General features: G+C 38.8%; 2 protein-coding genes across 4 annotated transcripts in view; both read right to left on the minus strand.

The window, feature by feature from the left end:
- The window catches only part of LOC149009028 (zinc finger CCCH domain-containing protein 44-like), a 32,611-nt gene extending 32,425 nt beyond the window's left edge, over positions 1-186 (minus strand). Inside the window, exon 1 of the mRNA XM_089164430.1 lies at positions 14-186. The gene's annotated coding sequence lies outside the window, so the exon portion shown is untranslated. The remainder of the gene's footprint in view (positions 1-13) is intronic.
- Positions 187-2,900: 2,714 nt separating this feature from the next.
- Positions 2,901-19,620, minus strand: part of LOC149009029 (zinc finger CCCH domain-containing protein 19-like) — a 56,692-nt gene continuing 39,972 nt past the window's right edge. For 2 of the 3 annotated variants that reach the window (XM_089164462.1, XM_089164460.1), the window contains 7 exons: positions 18,838-18,908; positions 9,646-9,881; positions 9,498-9,542; positions 3,897-4,234; positions 3,488-3,721; positions 3,327-3,416; positions 2,901-3,242 (listed from right to left, as the gene is read on the minus strand). In XM_089164462.1, coding sequence (XP_089020588.1) covers positions 3,168-3,242; positions 3,327-3,416; positions 3,488-3,721; positions 3,897-4,234; positions 9,498-9,542; positions 9,646-9,881; positions 18,838-18,908 — 1,089 coding nt within the window. In that variant the 3' untranslated portion in view covers positions 2,901-3,167. The remainder of the gene's footprint in view (positions 3,243-3,326; positions 3,417-3,487; positions 3,722-3,896; positions 4,235-9,497; positions 9,543-9,645; positions 9,882-18,837; positions 18,909-19,620) is intronic. The other variant, XM_089164461.1, reaches the window with a different exon arrangement.

Consider the following 19,620-nt stretch of genomic DNA (forward strand, 5'->3'; position numbering starts at 1 on the left):
AAAGAAGCGGAACCTGTTTTCGCCGCCACTACATACATCTGTCACAGTGAAGTGGTGGGAGTTGCAAAGCTGACTAGACCAGGCGAGAAAGTGAGACCTCCCAAAAACCCAATTGAGAAAAAAAAGAGAGCGGGCATTTATTTTCAAGACTAGGGTTAATTTTGGCAATCTGATGAGCGAAAGCGCACTCAGGTGTTGATTGGAAATATAAAATTTAGTGCAACATACGGGAAAGATGACGGAAGTATAGAACATGACGGTTTGTTTCATCGTTGGTATCGGATTCCGACATGGCAACATCGTCTCAGCATATAGTGGTCCCACTTTCAAATAATGATTCCAGGTGGGACCCGCAAATATATTTTCTGCCATTAGAAAATATTTTTTATTACAAAATTAAAAATCTGTTTATAGAGGGGATGGAATAATGGATCAAGCAATTGTAATCCACAAAGCACTTTTATGTTTGGCCAAAAAAAAAAATTCTACTTAATTATTTATTTTTATGTTACAAAATAATCACCCAATGTTTCCCTTCTGATAATTTCTTACCCTTGAGAATGCTTCTTCATTCTTATGGACAATTTTTTAGTTTGAGAACTTTCATGAGAGAGCAACTTGGGAAGTAATAGCTCCAAGACTTGTACCCACAAGCTATTTGGTTGCTCAAGAAGGCGCCAACATTGTCCAGCTAAACTAAACTAGATTGAATTCATCAAAATTCTTAAGTGTCTGTTTGGTTACTTGAATCTGGAGATTTTAAATCTATAAATTTTAAATTTATGGAGTAGTTCATAAAATTAACTGTTTGGTTAGCTTAAATCTTTGGAATGAAATCTGTATATTGAAAAAACATCTATGGAGTCATAGTTCAAATGTTTAGTGCTTTTATTGTTAGGGTGCAAAATTTCTGGATTTTATTTCATACCCATAAATCTATTGATTCACGTTTTTAGTGTAAAAAAATGAATCCCTGGATTTCATGAATCCAGAGATTCATACAACCAAAAGAGTATAAATCTCCTATTTGTGAATCTAGAGATTTCAAATCTCTGTATTCATATAACCAAACAGGCCCTAAATCTCATACTTCCTTGTGACTTGCTTAAACACATCTTCCTCCAAGATCTTGTTTGGGTAGTGCACCTGATATGGTGGTGCTTGTGGTATCCACCATTGGATACATACCTGTGGATTCTATTAAATCATTGTCGCTTAAAACATGGTTTGATTTATTTTTTGTTTAAAAATTAATTTTTTTCTTTCACTAAGTTGATTACATGTGCCCGTGGTATTTCGAGCGGCTAACATTTAATAAAACCCACATGGTCTACATCAAATGGTGAGTAGCACAGGCACTAGCATGTCAAATGCACCTACCCAAGCAAAATTCCATTCTCGTGAAACCCGACCAACAAATGCATTTTCTTTCACCATTCCTCCACCAAAATTTCCTAATTAAAGCATTTCAACCTTTTGCATACTTCCTTTGGGAACAAGAATATGGACATGGCACATGTAAATAATGTTTAAAGTATTCCACGATACCATAAGATACTAGTCGATACATATCTATATTTAACACAACCGATACGATACATCTCGATACGTCTCTCTATTGAATTGCATTAAAATACAATTGTAATAACGATACAATACTTGTTACGGGACTATACGTCTCTTAAAATCACATGACTGATACGATACTTGATACCGATACTTTAAACCTTGCATCTAAGCAACTTTTCCTTCCACCTCGAACTTTGATCCCAGTCTTTCCGTAATGTATGTTAAAATCTGCCCTTTGAGGAGAGCAAGCCAAGATAGATTTCCAACATTGTGATTTTCATTGAGACCAAGTACCTCCCTGATACTCTCCTTTACTTCATTAGCCAAAAAAAAAAAACAGAGAGATGTTCTCCTTTACCTGAAGAGGGGTGTTTTTGCTGAAAAAACAGACTTAGACTTCTATAAATTGAGCTGCTGTCCTGAGAGAGTGCAGTACCCACCAATAACATTCCACATATCACAGAGGCATTACCTCCGCTGCTTCGCATGTATTCAAAACAAAAAACACCAGGAAGAAGAAGGAATAATATACACAAGTGAAAACAATAAAAGAAAAAAGAAGATACATCATACATTACGACCTTTAAGTTTTAACATAGGAAAAAATATCATGAATTCTATATAAAAATGGATATTGGATACAGAAAAGAGGGGTCGCTTTTTTCCTTTTTCTTCTGGGTAGAAAAAAGAAGTGTTCGTTACGCATCAAGAAAGAATTCCTCCTAATCAAGATGAAGCATATGACTAGAACGTATGCATTATAAAAATTATAGCCTCTAAAGATTGCTCAAATCTTGCCAAATAAAACCCTATTGCCATAGAAATACCACAAACACTGCCTTCACGCTTATCCAAAACAAATACAATAAGAAAGAAATCCTTTAAAAATAATAATATAAAGAGAATACACATCAATTCTTAACATGAAAATCCCCTTCATATAAGATAAAAACTATGAAGCCTAGATCAAGAAACAATTTGAACATAACCAAGTAATAAGAAGGATCATCACGTGAATCTTTGCAAAACCTCTCACCAATTTTAAGATTGCTTAAATTGTTCTTATCAGTACCAAAACAAACCCTCAGGCGAGGGTTTTATCCTCAAAATTTTAAGTTAGAACACAGAATCCCCACAAGTAGCATACTAAAGACCAAGCGTCCAAGCACACAAATTAGTTGAACTCTTTTGTTCTTTGATGACTCAAATCTTTTTAATGCTCGTTTTCCCTGCGTGCTTGTTCTCTTTATATTCTTTACTACAACTTTTTGGAATTGACGATCTTATATATATATTAAAAATTATATTCTTTACTACAACCCAAACCCCCCTGTCAAAAAAAAAAAAATTTAAATAAATAAATTCTGTACAGCGTTCAAAGCTCAGACAAAATAACTTGGCCAGCAATGGCCTCTACCCATAAGATTCTGGAACTTCGACCAATGTAAATAAACTAACTTCTTGTGAATGCAATTAATTATCAATGAATTGGTTTTATCATAAAAAAAAGGTCAAGTAAAATACATCATAAAATTAGAAATCAATTGCCTATCATTGTTCCAATCACCATTAATGTTAGCACCCTCTTCCTCTTCATTTCAACTGGTAGCCTCTTCAGTATTCCCTTCTCGACTGCTACACTTGGAGGTCCTCAACTCATTAATGGTGTTCCTCTGCAAAGGTAACAACTCTAAAAGTTATCGCTGACACCATTTATTTTGTAGGAATAAACATAAGAATCAAGAACAGGCTCTGACCATCACAAGTATATCGTGAGAGTAGCAGCGCACCATGTCTTTCAAGCCTGCCACCATGCTCATCAAATCCTCCACTCTGTGACGAGGAAACTGCAGAAGGAGACGATAAAAGTAACTGAAACCTAAACGTATCAGCAAGAGAAGTTCAGTTTGACACTTACCCACTCAATATCTTTAGGCAAAGGGATCCCAGGTACTGATGGTGGTCTTGGGATTTCAACCTCAACACCAGTCTCATAGATGGGCACAGTCCAGCCGGGATATCCTGGAATGAAGACATCACAGCCAGGAGGGAATCTCAGAGGAACTCCACCAGCCATTTTAGGCGGAGACAGTACATGATTTTTCATCTCCATGCTAGCTGAGGTAGTGGTGGCAGACGATGGCTGAGAATCCTGTTAAGATGGTGGTCTCAATATTCAGGAAATGATACCAAGTTCAGGCTCCAGTGTGAGATTCAAGTGATAACATACCAAGCAAGAAGAGAACATTTAGCAGGCAAAGTTAGTCAACAAATAAAGAACCAAGATGGCAAACTCTATAAATAAAAGGAAAGACAATCCAAAAAACCTCTCCATGGTGTGCTTGGTTGGAGAGATGTGTACGAACCCCTGCTAAGATTGTCCCATGGCACCACTGAGAGTGCTTAGGCATTACATCTAGATGGACCTCCTCTACCTCTGCAGAGTCCAGACATTTGAAGGATCTCTGCTTGAGAGGATGCATTATCTTTGACAAACCCACGCCTTCATCCAAAGGGGAAGAAGAAGAGTGCTTTGGTGAAGGAACATCTCCATTGCCACTGCCTGCACTCATCCCTTTAGAGCCTTGCGTGAATCTACAGATGGAGTTCTTTGATTGTCTTCCCAAACCCAGAGTCACTGCCTCCCCCTTTTCTTTGCCTCTCTCTTGATGATAAGGGTAAAACAGTATAAAGTTAGCACCCTTGTGAAACAAATGGAAACAGTTGAAACATTTAAAGTACACAGCTATCCAAATATACTCCACAGTGAATTTAGATACTGGCAAATACAGTAGACAAGTACACCACCAACTGTAACTCAACTACGTGCATTTAAGTATATGGCTTTTGAAAAACCAGTGTTTGGCCTTCAATTGGCATTTCTTTGATCGCTATGCGCAGAAGCTACATAACAAGGGTGTGAAAAGATTTAAGTATTTGCACTTGATACGACGCAGCCAATAAAATTACCATAAAGAGTGTGTCTGTGCAATACTAACACATGAAACTCCCATTAGGCAATGAATCCACCTTACCCCCCCCCCCCCTTCTTTTTTCTACTCTTCTCCTCCTCCACCTTTCTCTTTAAGCCGTCCAACTAGTATCTTATGTTGGTCTTTTTCTCCCCACTTGTTCATACATCAGGCTTCTGACCCTCCTTCATTTTGTTCAGCCCTCCTCAGATGGCTCACCTTCCTTATCCTCTGCCCTGATAATCTCTTATCCCCTGATGTTGAAAAATGGAAATCGTGGCCTTGAGGCCTTCTTTCAACATTCTTCAAGGTTCACTAACTAAACAAGGGAAAGCCAAAGCTGTCTTACACTTAACCTTCTTGACAATGGAGTATAGTCTTCAAGTTCTACTAGGATGAACCAAGTTTCATACTCTTGATGGTGCCTGTGACTTGTTGGTTCCAAGATGCTACTTCTCAAGTAATGAGACCCCTACTTGCACCCCCTCTTCACTATCGATCCGACTGTCAGTAGAATTGGATGCCATTGGCTGCTGTTGCTACCTGTATGGTAGAACAGTGAATATGGACAGACATTTCTGCGCCTATCTGTGTTAATGTCTCTGCTGACTCCCCTCCCTCTGCTTCCTTCATCATGGAAGAAAATGGCTATGGGTTTGAACAATTTGTCAATTAAGATTTGCATCCCCATAACTTCATTCACTGTAAATTTTTTGGCTTTGCTTCCATTGGTTGCTCTAGCAAGCAATCATTAGTTTCAGATAACCTAGTGGGTTCTGGCCTCCTCTACAACTCACTTTACCTCCATTCTCAACCACCAATACCCTCCAATCCACTACTACTACACCTCACAGCCATAGCTCACAGCTCTTCCTGAAGTATGGAGCAGCTTTATGTTAAGAAATGTGTGATTACCGCTTTAGTATGTGCGTCTACCCCAGATTAGATTAGATTAGATTTGATTTCATTCCACCCAAATTTTATTTATTTCTTTAGCTTCTATTTTTGGGTCAGGATACTACTTCCTATTTTTTATGTAGCTTTATTAGCAAGCAATACTTAAGCAGATTTGATTCCTTTCCTCGATATTGCTTGGGTGTGAATCAAGTCAATTTTACGTTAGTAATATTTGAATATCTTGTAACTACTAACTAGATTTGAGGATATTTGAAGATCTCTCTGATCTGGAAACTTTTCAATAGTAAAATACACTACTGATGGAGAGAGCTGTCAATCTCTTCTTTTCCACCACTTCTTCTCACTACCATCAGTCTCTGTTCTTACTAGTTATTTTAATTGTCACATGGTATCAGAGCCTTAATCTGATCCCTGGGCTGCAATTTTTCTTCTCCAATTTCGAGAGTCCTACATAGCCTATTGTGCTGCCTTCTCTACTTACTAATTGCTGATTAGACAACCATGGAAAACCTATTTAAGTCTGATCTGTATTGCTACTGACCTGTGAATCTGTGATGGGCTCGTCTTTCTAAAAAAAAAAAGAAACTAAATATATATTATTACCTTTTCTTGAGTTTTCCTGCTACTCCTGAAATGTTGGCTTGGTTCTTTTTACAAATCTGATTAAGAATTACCTGTACCTGCAATGGAGTTTCCCATAACCGAAAGAAGTTGTCCCTCTGAGTGTGGCTGTTTGAGGCATGACCCTGTCACTTGATTGAGCTGCAAATCAATCTACAATTCTGGCAGCTACACTATTGTCCAGGTTTTTTTTTTTTTGGTGACCTGTGCTTCTTCATTCAGGTCTTTCCTTTCTTATATAGTAACTCAGGACCTTCAGGCTTTGGGGAGGTGTTTTTTTTTATTTTTTTTACCTCCTTTCTTCACTGATATGATATATGTCAGGCTGTACTGTTTCTTCCCATGTTCTTTTTCCTACACTATACTACTGCTGATACAGTCTTGGTTTTGAGATATATAACTGAGTCTTGAATTTGTGCCAGTACTACCTCTTCTGCTTAGAGACACACTTCTGGTACAGCCTCTGTTGTGAGTTAAATAGCTGGTTGTTTTAAGTTATATTGCTGACTGCTGAGAGATGCTGCTGATAACGTCCCTGTTTGAGTTGTATTCCAAGGATGAATGGAAGTCTACTGTTGGTATTCTACAAGTCCAAAAACTCTGTTTTTTCTGAAGCTGTGTACTTTACAATCTGCCACTAGAATCAGTAACGATCTGGAAGCTGAGATTTACAGTGGACCCAAGTTTGACACCAAACTGCAGGCTAGATAACCTAGTATCTGCTACCTTCTATCTTGGTTTAGATACTTAACTCTGACTTGCTTTTATGAGGTTGAGTTGTTTCCATCCTCCTTCAACTTATACTAAGTTGCCAGTATCTTACCTTGATGGACCATGGACCACATCCATTTGGGATTTCTTACGTCATTGTGTGGGGAGGATTGAAGAAATATATTAGGTTTTATTTGTTGGTTCTTTGAGATTTGGTCATTGATTGCCCACGTGTAATGCTACATGTGAGGGAGAGATTGAAGGTTTCTTCTCTCTTTGCTCAAAACTTTTACTTGAAGATGGTATTCTACAGCAACAACTACCTATTTGATCTGTAGTAATCCATATTTGCCCTTTACCTACCTACTTGGTCTAGAGTAACCCAAACTACCTTCTACCTACCTACTTGGTCCATAAAAACCCATACTTCCATTTTACCCACCTATATGCCTATACTGCCCTTACCTACCTACTTGGGTCCGAATGAACCCAAACTGCCTTCTACCTACCTACTTGGTCCATAGTAACTCATACTTCCATTTTACCCACTTATATGCCCATACGACCTTTTACCTACCTATTTGGTCCATAGTAACTCATACTTCCATTTTACCCACTTATATGCCCATACAGCCTTTTTACCTACCTACTTGGTCCGGAATAACCCAAACTGCCTTCACCTACCTACTTGGTCTATAGTAACACATACTTCCATTTTACAAACCTATATGCCCCTACTGCCCTTTACCTACCTACTTGGTCCATGGTAACCCGTATTGCTTATACCTACTACTCGGTCCATTTTACCCACCCATATGGTCTGCAGTAACTCGTAATGATGCTACGAGCATGGCAGATGCAAAGACTAGCCTTCATTGCCATTTCCAAATGAAGGACCTAGGTCCACTTCAGTACTTCTTAGGTACTGAAGATCTTCACAGCAAAAGGGAATTGATTTGTTGCAAAGGAAGTATGTACTTCAGTTACTAATTAATACAAGATTTATTGCTAACAAACCAATTGCTACACCTATGGAGCCTTATAAAAAGTTTGACACCATAGTGAAGGCTTTGGAGATCCTCACCCGTACAGGAGGTTCGTAGGGAAGCCAATTTACCTAAAAGTTACTACACCCGACATATCCTTTGCTTTGGAATGGTTAGCTAATTTATACACTCTCCAAAGGAAATACATTGGGAGATATTTTGTTGTATATTGTGGTATCTCAAAGGAACACCTAGAAAGGGACTGATTTATCATTCTCATGGTTGTATTGATGTCATACGATATTTTGATGTGGATTCGTAGGAGCTGATGATGATAGATAGTCAACAACTGGATATTGTACATTTGTGGCTAGGAACCTTGTTACATGGCAAAGCAAGAAGTAGCTAACTATTGCTTGATCAAGTTCAGAAGCCAAGAACAGAGCAACGGCCACACCTTTGCAGAATTAATGTGGCTGAAATCCTTCCCTCTCGAGCTGGGACTTCCTGTCAATGAACCAATGAAAATGCTTTGCAACAATCAAGCTGCCATCTACATTGGAAGTAATGTGGTGTTCCTTCAGTGCACGGAATACATTGAAGTTGACAATCATTTTGTATGCGATACTGTCATTATAAGAAAGACTGAAACATCTTTTGTTTCCTCTTCGGATCAGCTTGGTGATATCTTCATAAGACCTCTTTTTGGCCCTATCTTCACGAATAGTTGTTCCAAGCTGGGCATGGGTCACTTGTATGCTCCATCTTGAGGGGAAGTGTTAAAACGATCAAGTAAAAATTAACTGATACTCTTTACTGGGTCAAGTCTAGGTGTCGCGGGTTATCCTTGGTCTTATTCGGTCCAGATTCTTGTGTATTTATTTTAGGAAAGATATATGTGGATAGATATGATTTATTTGTTCTAGATTACTAGGGATGGATCTAGAATGTATATAACCAGTTTACGAACTTTTCCTAAACCGAAGATTATGGAATGTCAATATATCCTGCAGAGGGGGGGGGCTGAAACTGACACCCCCGTTTTTCTTCTTCTTATCCGTCTCATCATCTCTCTCTGTTTTCAGTTTTTTGACTGCGTGTAACAGGGTGTCGGGGGTCTGACCTCCTGCGGGTCTGGCAATTTTGGTGGCAAGTCACGCAACACGAACCTTACTGGGAAGAGGGGCAGGTTATCCTTGGTCTTATTTGGTCCAGATTCTTGTGTATTTATTTTAGGAAAGATATATGTGGATAGATATGATTTTATTTGTTTCTAGATTACTAGGGATGTGATCTAGAATGCTTATATAACCAGTTTACGAAACTTTTCCTAAACCGAAGATTATGGAATGTCAATATATTCTCTGCATGAGGGGGAAGGCTGAAACTTGTACAGTTCCCTCTCCACCTCAGTTTTTCTTCTTCATTATTCTTCTCTCTCGTCTCATCATCTCTTCTCTGTTTTCAGTTTTTTTGACTGCTGTGTAACAGGGTGTCGATAGGTGAGTCTGTACCTCCATGCGGGTCTGGTCAATTTTGGTGCAAGTTTCACTGTCAACACTGATGGGAACTAACAATAGAGAGATTATGATGAAAAATTCCTATAATGCTGATAAATGGCATCTGAATATCTGATTCAGCATAATATTAAAGTAATTATTTGCAGAAAAAGAGAGATTTGACAATCTGAAGAAAATAGTGGAAGGATTAACTCAACTACCTTCAGCAGCATTCTCAGGCTCCCTGCCATACGCAGATCCATCTCCTGCCACAATTATCACAAAAAAACACTTTTAAGGAATTCCTAAGTGGAATCTTTGAAGTGCAAATGGACAGGTATATATGTAATATGTTAAAGCCTAACGAACCTGCAACAAAAATCTCCCCAACCATCTGAGTTGAGGTTTTCATGTCACCAGCTAAATCATCATTAAGGGTTGATCTTGGTAAGCCATCTTCTCTTTCTTTTCCAACTAATGAAAAATCCCTTGGAGATGCTTCAAACTCAACTTCATCTGCAATTACTAAAGGTATATCTTTTAACAGACGCAACTGTTCTGATGGCTTCTGAAGTACCTGCTTTCTTTCTAGGTATTCACTGAGGGTAAACCCCAAATAAGTCAAGGATCAAATTCTATCCCGAACAAGGTATAGCACGACCACCAAAGCTCATACCACAGTATTCCAAACAGAAACCATACCGATTCAACAATACTTAAATTGAATTAACTTGCTGCTGCCTTTTGGGCCCAGTCAGCAATATGAATCAGTCACAGACATATCTGCATGAGCCCCAAATCACCATCTGTATTACTACAACCCATTTACCAAAGAATGAAAAGAATTTGACTCTAAGAAACATAAGTGAATTACTACACAGTGTTGTACTCAAGTTTGAAAATTAGTATTGGGTGAACCAGAAAATACATAAAACCATAGGATGGTGTCTCTTACTAGCATTCCACAGTCTCAATCAGTATATAAAGACAAAGAAGTTGCTCATCAAGAGAAACTAGGATTAAGATGTGTTAGTTTGAGAAAGAATAAGGTGAAGAATGAGGGAGAGGAGAAGATGGAAGCCACGACTTAGTTGTGGAGGCTCAGATTGAACTTATGAGCACTCCTCAAAATAACTTCACTATATATAGGCTAATTTACAAGTCTATTCTATATAGGAAAGCATCAACCAATTTCGATTGGTATAAAACTCTTAATTACCTCCTCTTTTTCCTATCGAGAGTTAGCGCAAGGCACTAACTCTCGATGGCTCTATCCTTTCCCAAATTGCCCTTTCCTAACACTCCCCCTCAAGCTGGAGCATATATATTACTCATGCCCAGCTTGTTACAAATATAGGTAACCCTTGTATTCCCTGGAGCTTTGGTGAACAAATCTATGAGTTGTTCTCCAGTCCTCACATGCTTGGGGGATGTTATGCCTTGTAGTAACTTCTCACGAACAAAGTGGCAATCAACTTCAATATGCTTGGTACGTTCATGAAAAACTGGATTTGATGCTATATGAACCGCAACTTGATTATCACACTATAACTTCATTGGTGTGTCATCAATAATTCCTAATTCCTGGAGGAATTGTTTTATCCATACCATCTCGCATGTTACCTGTGCCATAGCATGATACTCAGATTTTGCACTTGATCTTGCTACCATAGTTTGTTTCTTACTCTTCCATGATACAAGATTTCCTCCAACGAATGTGCAGTAGCCTGTAGTCGATCTTCTATCAATAGGTGATCTAGCCCAATCAGCATCAGAGAATCCTTCAACATTTCTATGTCCATGATTAGTGTAAAGAAGTCCGCATCCTAGTGCTTTCTTAAGATACCTCAGAATTCGTATAACTGCATCCCAGTGTGATGTTCGTGGGAGACAAAAAATGACTCACAACACTACTTCTCACGGATCATCAAGAATGGTTCCATCTTCTGACATTAACTTTAAGTTACATTCCATGGGAGTGTCTATGGGTTTTGATCCCAACATTCCTATTTTAGAAAGCAAATCCAGTACATACTTCCGTTGAGATAAGAATATACCTTTTGTTGATTGGGCAACTTCAACTCCTAGAAATACTTTATCTTGCCCAAGTCTTTGGTCTGAAATTTCTCTTGTAAATAGGTCTTTAACCTATCAATTCCTGAAGCATCATCTCCTGTAATGACAATATCATCAACATAAACTACAAGATAGATTTTGCCTGCATCGAGTTTTTAAAAGAATACAGAGTGATCACTTTCACAACAAGTCATCCCAAATTCTATTACAATAGTAGTGAATCATCCAAACCATGCTCAAGGTGATTGCTTGAGACCATATAATGATTTGCGGAGGCAACAAACCTTATTCTTCTCCCCCAACAAACCCAGGCGGTTGCTCCATATACACTTCCTCATGCAGATCTCCATGAAGGAAGGCATTCTTCACATCCAACTGAAACAAGGGCCACTGGTTGGTAGCGGCAAGAAAAATTAAAATGCGGATGGAAGTAAGCTTGGCAACAGGCGAAAAAGTATTAACATAATCTACGCCATAAACTTGATCATAGCCCTTGGCAATGAGACGAGCTTTCAGGCGAGCTAAAGAACCATTAGGATTAACTTTCACAGTGAATATCCACCTACAACCAATAGCTGTCTTTCTTGAGGGTAAAGGCACAAGATCCCAAGTCTGATTGTCTTCTAAGGCTTGTAATTCTTCGTTCATTGCACTGACCCACCCAGGATTAGACAAGGCTTCAAGAACATTCTTAGGAATAGGATAAGTCTCGATTTCTCCCACCGCGGAAAAAGTAGACTCAGAAGCCGGTCAGGCCTAGGAGATAGTAGAGAAGAAGAGAGAACCTGAGGTGATAAAGTAGAATATGATATAAAGTTAGAGATGGGAATTGAACACAAGAACGAGTACCCTTTCGAAGAGCAATGGGAATATCAAGGTCAGATTTGGCAAGAACGTCCGCAGGATCAATAGACGAAGTCGGCATAGTGGTAGAGACCGTAGGTGCAGATGGGGGGAGCCGGTGGTTTTGGACGGCACATGTACACTTTGGTGATGTCGGCCAGAGGTGGAGGTGAAGGAACTGTAACTGTGGAAACACACTTTGAAAAATACATAGATCATCATTTAGGTCAGTTAAACTATGAGATTCAGTAGAAAAAGGAGTGGACTCAAAAAATGACACATCTGCAGAAACAAAATATCTTCGTAAGTCAGAAGAATAACAACGATATTCCTTTTAAAGTGCGAGAGTACCCCACAAAAATACACTTAAGTGCACAAGGATCAAGTTTAGAGATCCCTGGGCGATGATTATGAATGTAAAATACACAACCAAATACGCGATGAGGCAAAGTTAATAAGGGAGATGAAGGAAATAAGAGAGAATGAGGAATGCCACATTTTAAGACAGATAAAGGCATCCTATTAATAAGATAACAAGCAGTTGAAATTGCATCATCCCAAAAGGATTTAGGAACCTTCATCTCAAATAAGAGAGAACGGATGACCTCCAATAAGTGTCTATTTTTTCTTTTTGCAACCCCATATTGTTGAGGAGTATCGACACAGGAGGATTGGTGAAGAATCCCATTAGAAGCCATAAATTTACAAAAAGGATCAGAGAAATATTCTTTGACATTATCACTACGAAAAGTACGAATAAGAACACCAAATTGAGTACGAATTTTAATAACAAAATTGCAAAATATGTCAAATAATTCTGAACGATTTTTCATTAAATAAAGTCAGGTGACTCTTGAAAAGTCATCCACAAATGTAACAAAGTATCTGTAACCTGAAGTAGAACTAACAAGATAGGGTCCCCACACATCAGAATGAACTAGAGAGAAAGGGTGGTCTGATTTTTTATTTATACGAGGAGGAAAACTCACACGATGAAGTTTTCCAAATTGACAAGACTCACAATCCAACTTAGAAAGAGAATGAAAACTTTTATCAATCAATTTTAGGTTTTCCAAAAAGGGATGCCCCAACCGATAATGTATTTGATGGGGGATGGAAATACTAGAACAAGCAGTAGAGGATATCTCCTCGAATAGATACAACCCCCCAGACATACGGCCTCTACCAAGCATCTTCTTCGTCGTAAGATCCTGAAATAAACAATATCCAGGAAAGAATTTTACCAAATTGTTATTAGTGGAAGTAAATTTATGAACAGAAAATAAGTTAAATGGCAAATTAGGTACGTAAAGAACTGAGGGTAGGGTAATGGATGGAGTGAGTTGAACTGTACCCACTCCTTTAACATTGATATAAGAGCCATCAACAAGTGTAACCAAAGAGGATAATGGAACAAAAGAGAAAAATATATCTGAAGCCCTGGTCATATGATCAGAAGCTCCTGAATCAATGATCCATGGGTGAGATGTGGTTGAAAGGCAAGCAGTAGCATTACCTGTCTGAACAAGGGTGGCAGCGGCTGATTGTGGTTGAGTGGCCTGAAACTGAGTGAAACAAATATAATCTTCCTCAGTCATCTTTACAGTCTTACCCTCAGGATGAACTTTAGTAGTTGTAGACGCTAATTCAGAGGTGATGATTGCATTCGCCATGTGTGAGGGCTTCCCATAAGCTTCCAACAATATCGTTGAATGTGTCCTGGACGACCACAATGATGACAAGTCTTAACTTGTCCTGTACTATCAGTAGAGTTGTGTGAACCTGGATATTTTCAAGTATTATTTCCTCGAGTTCGTCCTATATTCTGTTCCACTAGGGGCTTGTCCTCCAGAAGTGCCTCGAGAAACTGTTGCCAAAGCTGAATTTTCTATAGAGTTATTGGTACTCTCCCTTGCAACACGAAGAACTCTTGAAAATGTGTTAACTAACGTGGGTACATGATCACTACCAAGAATTTGTGCTCTAACTGCCTCAAACTCCTTTCCAAGACCTCCCAAGAAACCCATAACAACTAATTGCTCTCTTTGATTTTGCATAGTTTTGACATCAGAGGAGACAAGTAGAATAGAGTTTAGTTCTTCATACATTCTTTTAAAATCTACAAAATATTGGGTAATATCTCTACCTTTCCTATCTACTCGATAAAACTCCTGGGACAATTCGTAGATTCTAGCCAGATTATTTTGACCAGAATACAACACATTCAAATACTCCCATAATTCCTTCATAGTTTGTAAGTGAGTAACCAAATCTATAATATTATCGGCCAAGGAATTAAACATCTGCCCAAGTATTCGTGCATCAACAATTGCCCAAGTAGCATCATCTTTAGGTACAATCTTAGTCAAATGATCTATCTGTCTCCGTCCAGTAAGAACAATTTTAACTATAGCCCTCCATTGGTGGAAATTTGATACACCCTCCAATTTCTTCTCAGTTAACTGATGAGAGGATGAAGAAATAATTTCAATCATGGTATTTTTACTTGAAGTTTCTTCCATATCCAAACACAATTAAAATCAAATCCTAGAAATTAGAATCAGATTAATCCCATAATTAGAATAAATTTCAGAATTAGAATTATTCTCAGATTAATCCTAGAATCAGAAAAATTCTAGAATTAGAATTATTCCCAGATTAATCCCAAAATCAGATTCATCTCATAACCATAAATAAACCAACTTGGACCACTTGAACCAACCGAACCAGAAAACAACTTAAAACCAACTTAAAATCAGAAAACTTGCTCACGAAGTCTCTCTTAACAAAGTCTCATAACCAGAATTTCAAATGATCGTCACACTCTTCTCTCTCTCTCTCTCTCTCTCTGATCTAAAGCAGCGTCGATCGGTGAAAACTCCGACTGTTTCTCACCGTAGTAGCCACACCAGCGACTACTCTCGGCGGCTGCTTCTTCTCCTAAGAATGGTGATTCTCTCAACCCTAAACAGATCGAGAGTGAGGAGGACTACAGACACTCTTCCTCAGCCCCAAATCAGAAAACGAAAAATATCTCAATCAACCGCAGTTTATTCGTACCTGAAAAATGCAGATCCGACATCAATCGTGGCAACGATCTTGAGAAGAGGTCATCGCACAGCTTAGTTTGGGCACAGATCTTCAACGAAGACACCAAAGTAATGGCAGCGTAAGAAGCTGGATCAATCTTAAAAATCACCAACAAGTGCATTGTAAGGTGCTGCATCCCTTTAATTTCTGGAAACGACTCTCACACGAGGTACAGTTCTTTCCTTTCTATAGAATCAACTGTTTGTACAAGTAATTCTTAGAAACGAAAGGAATAAGAGGACCTACAGCTCTGATACCATGTTAGTTTGAAAAAGAATAAGGTGAAGAATGAGGGAGAGGAGAAGATGGAAGCCACGACTTAGTTGCGGAGGCTCAGATTGAACTTATGAGCACTCCTCAAAATAACTTCACTATATATAGGCTAATTTACAAGTCTATTCTATATAGGAAAGCATCAACCAATTTCGATTGGTATAGAACTCTTAATTACCTCCTCTTTTTCCTAGCGAGAGTTAGTGCCTTTCCCAAATTGCCCTTTCCTAACAAGATGCATATGTTAGTGAATAACACATGAACAAGGTGTCCAACATGATGGCTTGAATGGCTGACACATTAGGCGTGAGTATAATAATAGTTTCTTTTGTAGGATGACACGCAGACTGCAGTACAACTATATTTATCTAACGCTCATGCTGCTACATATACAAAATTTTCATAGTGCACGCAAATTGATGGAATGGGGTTCCTAGGTTGCTTTCCCTAAAATTAGGGGTTTGCCCAGAATCTTCAAGGCTTCAACAACTAAGTCTAAAATATTATCGGATGTCTATAAGTTTCTAAGAAAGTAGTGGGAAGCTCTTAGGAGCGATATGGGTCGATAGGAAAAAGTTGGGGTTTCTACCAATTCATTGTGGGATGATCTTGATGGTTGAAATTGACCTAGGGTAGGTAAGGAAGAGGAAAAGAATAATTTGATCTGATTTTGGTAGTGTTTAGGAAAGACATTACAGATACGAAAAAGGGTTGAGATAAAAAATTGATGGGTTCTTGGATGGATCTTGGGCATTACTTTTGAATTTTTCTCTTCTTTCTCTTTTCTTTTCCTTGTCTTTCCTTTCTTTTTCTTTCTTGTTTCAGAATCTGCCGCAAGTCAGAAAAGGGGGTGGGAGGAAAGCAATGGAGAGAAGGGATGGAATGGGGGAGCCACAAGGTAGGGAAGATGTAGGGTCGGGCTGGGGAGTGTCGCAGGGGGTTGGGAAGGGGTTTTCGGGGCTGGGGGGGGGGGGAGGTGCTGTCAAAGGTGCGACAGCAAGGGGGAGGGGTTCCTACGTTTGTGCAAGCAGGGGGTTGTGCAATGGGTTTGGGAGGTGAAGGAGGAGGGTTGCGGTAGGGAGAGGAGGTGGGGGAGGGATAAGGGCCTGCTGTGATTGATTGTAGATGCTAATGATTGGAAGAAGAGTTCTAGAATCTTGAAGAAGGTGCTGAGTTTGAAGAAGAATTCTCAACCAGAGCCTCCTCAAGAAGACCATGACCCCTGTGACTCAAAACTCAAATTCTTTGTTCAATATTCAGACTTTAGTTTACAATGAAAAGACTTGGCTACTTACAGCCTGCACTAAAAGACTTTGATCTACTTGGGAATCCTTTATGATTTAGATCTCCCTCATTTAATCTCAGCCACACAATTAAAAGACTTTAACTTAAACTAAACAACTAATAGAATCTTCTTGAAAATAGATTTCCTAAGACACTAAGATTCAAACATAAAGTAAAGGAACTCTCTTCTCATAATAAAACACTTTTATTAAGAGTCCTCAGAAAGACTCTGAGAAAGACTCTTAAGCATTCAAGAACTCAACTGACTAATCAAACTAAGAGTTCTAAGCAAAACAAGACTCTGAAAACTAGGAAATAAATTCTGAAAATTAATTCCAGCAGATAATTAGGGCTGAAATTGACCAAAATACTCCTCTTGGAGAGTTTGGCCAGGGGGTGAACCCTTGCTCACATCACAAATACTCTCTTTCCCTTTCTACTTTTTAGTTGTCCCTTCTAAACAAAAGGACATCCGTGAAGCTTACAGTATTGTGGAGCATGGACTAGGATGTCTAAATGCAACATCTGTCACCATGGCCATAAGATGAAATGGTAAATTTTCAGGGCCACCCCCTGAGGTAACCCTTAATTTAATTGCCACCCCAATAAGCATCAGAATATCAAGCAATCCCCAATTTGAAAGTTCTAACAGTGTCAACTTACGGAGTGCAATTCATGAAATTAACCTCTACATTGAAAAAATCTCCTTAATCTCAACGTCTGAATCCAAACCATGAACAAATTTTCAATGAATCATAGCCATTCATTAATTTATATTTCTATCAAGTAATTATAGGTTATCAAAAACGTGGACCCACCTGTTGCATTTCAAATTGTTGAATTTTAATTTGACTCCGTTTCTCGTTCTCTTCAATTGGAAAATAATTAGTCAGGTTTTGTAAGGCCTCAGATTCTAAATCAAACAAAAACCTTACTTGCAGGCGTTTTCCATTCATTTCGATTTTGTTCTGTTCTTATTCATCCATGACCAGTGGATGACATTAGCAGGAATTCAGATTCTCGAGTCATAACTCATGGCAAAATACTCATCACCCATCTCATTCTGGAATCCCTAATCTCATGGCAGGATCAAACCCCAATCCTTCTATTGACCCAAAGAGTGGTTTCTGCGAGATGAAGATCTGCCACAGCATCCAAATAGCCGTTCCACTTCCACCACTTAAATTGCCCCTCTATCGCCGACTATGCCATTTCTCTCTTCCGCAACTCTTCATCGCTGGAAACCACTGCATTGATTGACTCTGACACCAGCCGCTGCCTTTCCTACTACAAATTCATACACCAGGTGGAAACCTCAGCTGCCTCCCTTGGAAACCAACTCAGCCTCTGCAGAGGCGACACTGCGTTCATACTTTCTCCTGCATGTCTTGAGATTCCAATCATCTACTTCTTGCTCTTCTCCATTGGAGTAGTCATTGCACCTGCAAATCCAATCAGCTTTGAATCATCATCATTGTTACCTTAAACAAACACGAATCTCATCCCCCTCCCCAGAAGAAGAAGAAGAAGAAAAAGAAGAAGAAAAAAAATAGAAGGGGTGTTCTGCTTATCAGAGGACGGATGAGATGATGAGGATGAAGTGATCCTAGGGTGATGGAGGTTTGAATTGGACTCCATGGAGGATGCAGGAGTTGGTGATGCTGGTGCTATCAGAGGCAAGGTACAAGAGTCGGAGAAAAAAGAATACGAGACGAGAGTAAAATCGAAATTGTAAAAAATATTTAATAAAGGGTAAATTTGGTATTTAAATGTTTATTTGCACTTAATATCATCAATTAATTTTAATCCTAAACAGTATGGGGACATTTGTCATTGATTTTTTTTTTTTTTGGGGGGGGGGGTAGTAGGTGTAATTGATTGCAAACACAGGGGCTGGAAAAATATAGATAAAAAAACAAAAATGAAGCTAATCAACACTAGTAAAATTTCAGAAACCGCTATATTAAAGAACTTTTATGTATGACAAAAGGATATTCTCTGCGCCATCCCTTCTCGTTTGCTCGATCAATGAGGTTTTGTAACAGTGCAAGCTCTTTGCTAATCCACTGAAATTCATTCATTTGTTAACAATTCAGAGGCAGAACATAAAAGAAAACCACAGAAACTATAATTACCATTCTCCAAAACTCAAGCAAGAAGAGCAGATACCAACCAACAACCAATAAGCCATTGTCCCGACTAAAGAGCATATAAGGACACTCCACCTGGAATATATGATCTATGAAATGTAGGAAGCTAATTTGAAAATTGCCTTCTTTTGGTGTTCTGACCACATGGAAACCACCAAAACCTCTTTGTTCTTCTTCTTAATGTTTCACTGGGAAAATGGCCAGTAAACTCTGAAAATTTAGGGGAAGCTTTCTTGGGCTTAAAAACATATTTAAAACTTTAAATATGGTCTCCCTCCTCTTTTGGGGGATTTTTTTCCCCGGGGGGGGGGGGGCTAAGAAACAATTTGGTGTTGAATTAGCATCCTTTGTTCAGGATTGGATTTGCAGGTTTAAAGACAGAAACAGAAAGAAGAAAAAAAAAGTTCAGTTAGACCCGGGGGGGGGGGGGGAGGTTGATGCAGCTTCAGACCAGTTCACTCGGTTCTAGTCCAAACCCACGAGAACTGGTCCCATGGGAATTGATCCAAGAAAGATTTGGACCTAAATAAGTATTTTAGTTCAAATTTTAGTTTTAACCTTCTATCTGTTATAGTATCCCATGTGAGGGTTTAGACTTTGTTTTAGATTTTGTCTTGGACTTTGATTT

The sequence above is a fragment of the Hakea prostrata genome, chromosome 7, assembly GCF_041222555.1.
Source record: "Hakea prostrata isolate BN-2017 chromosome 7, UWA_Hpros_2, whole genome shotgun sequence".
NCBI classification, from domain to species: Eukaryota; Viridiplantae; Streptophyta; class Magnoliopsida; order Proteales; family Proteaceae; genus Hakea; species Hakea prostrata.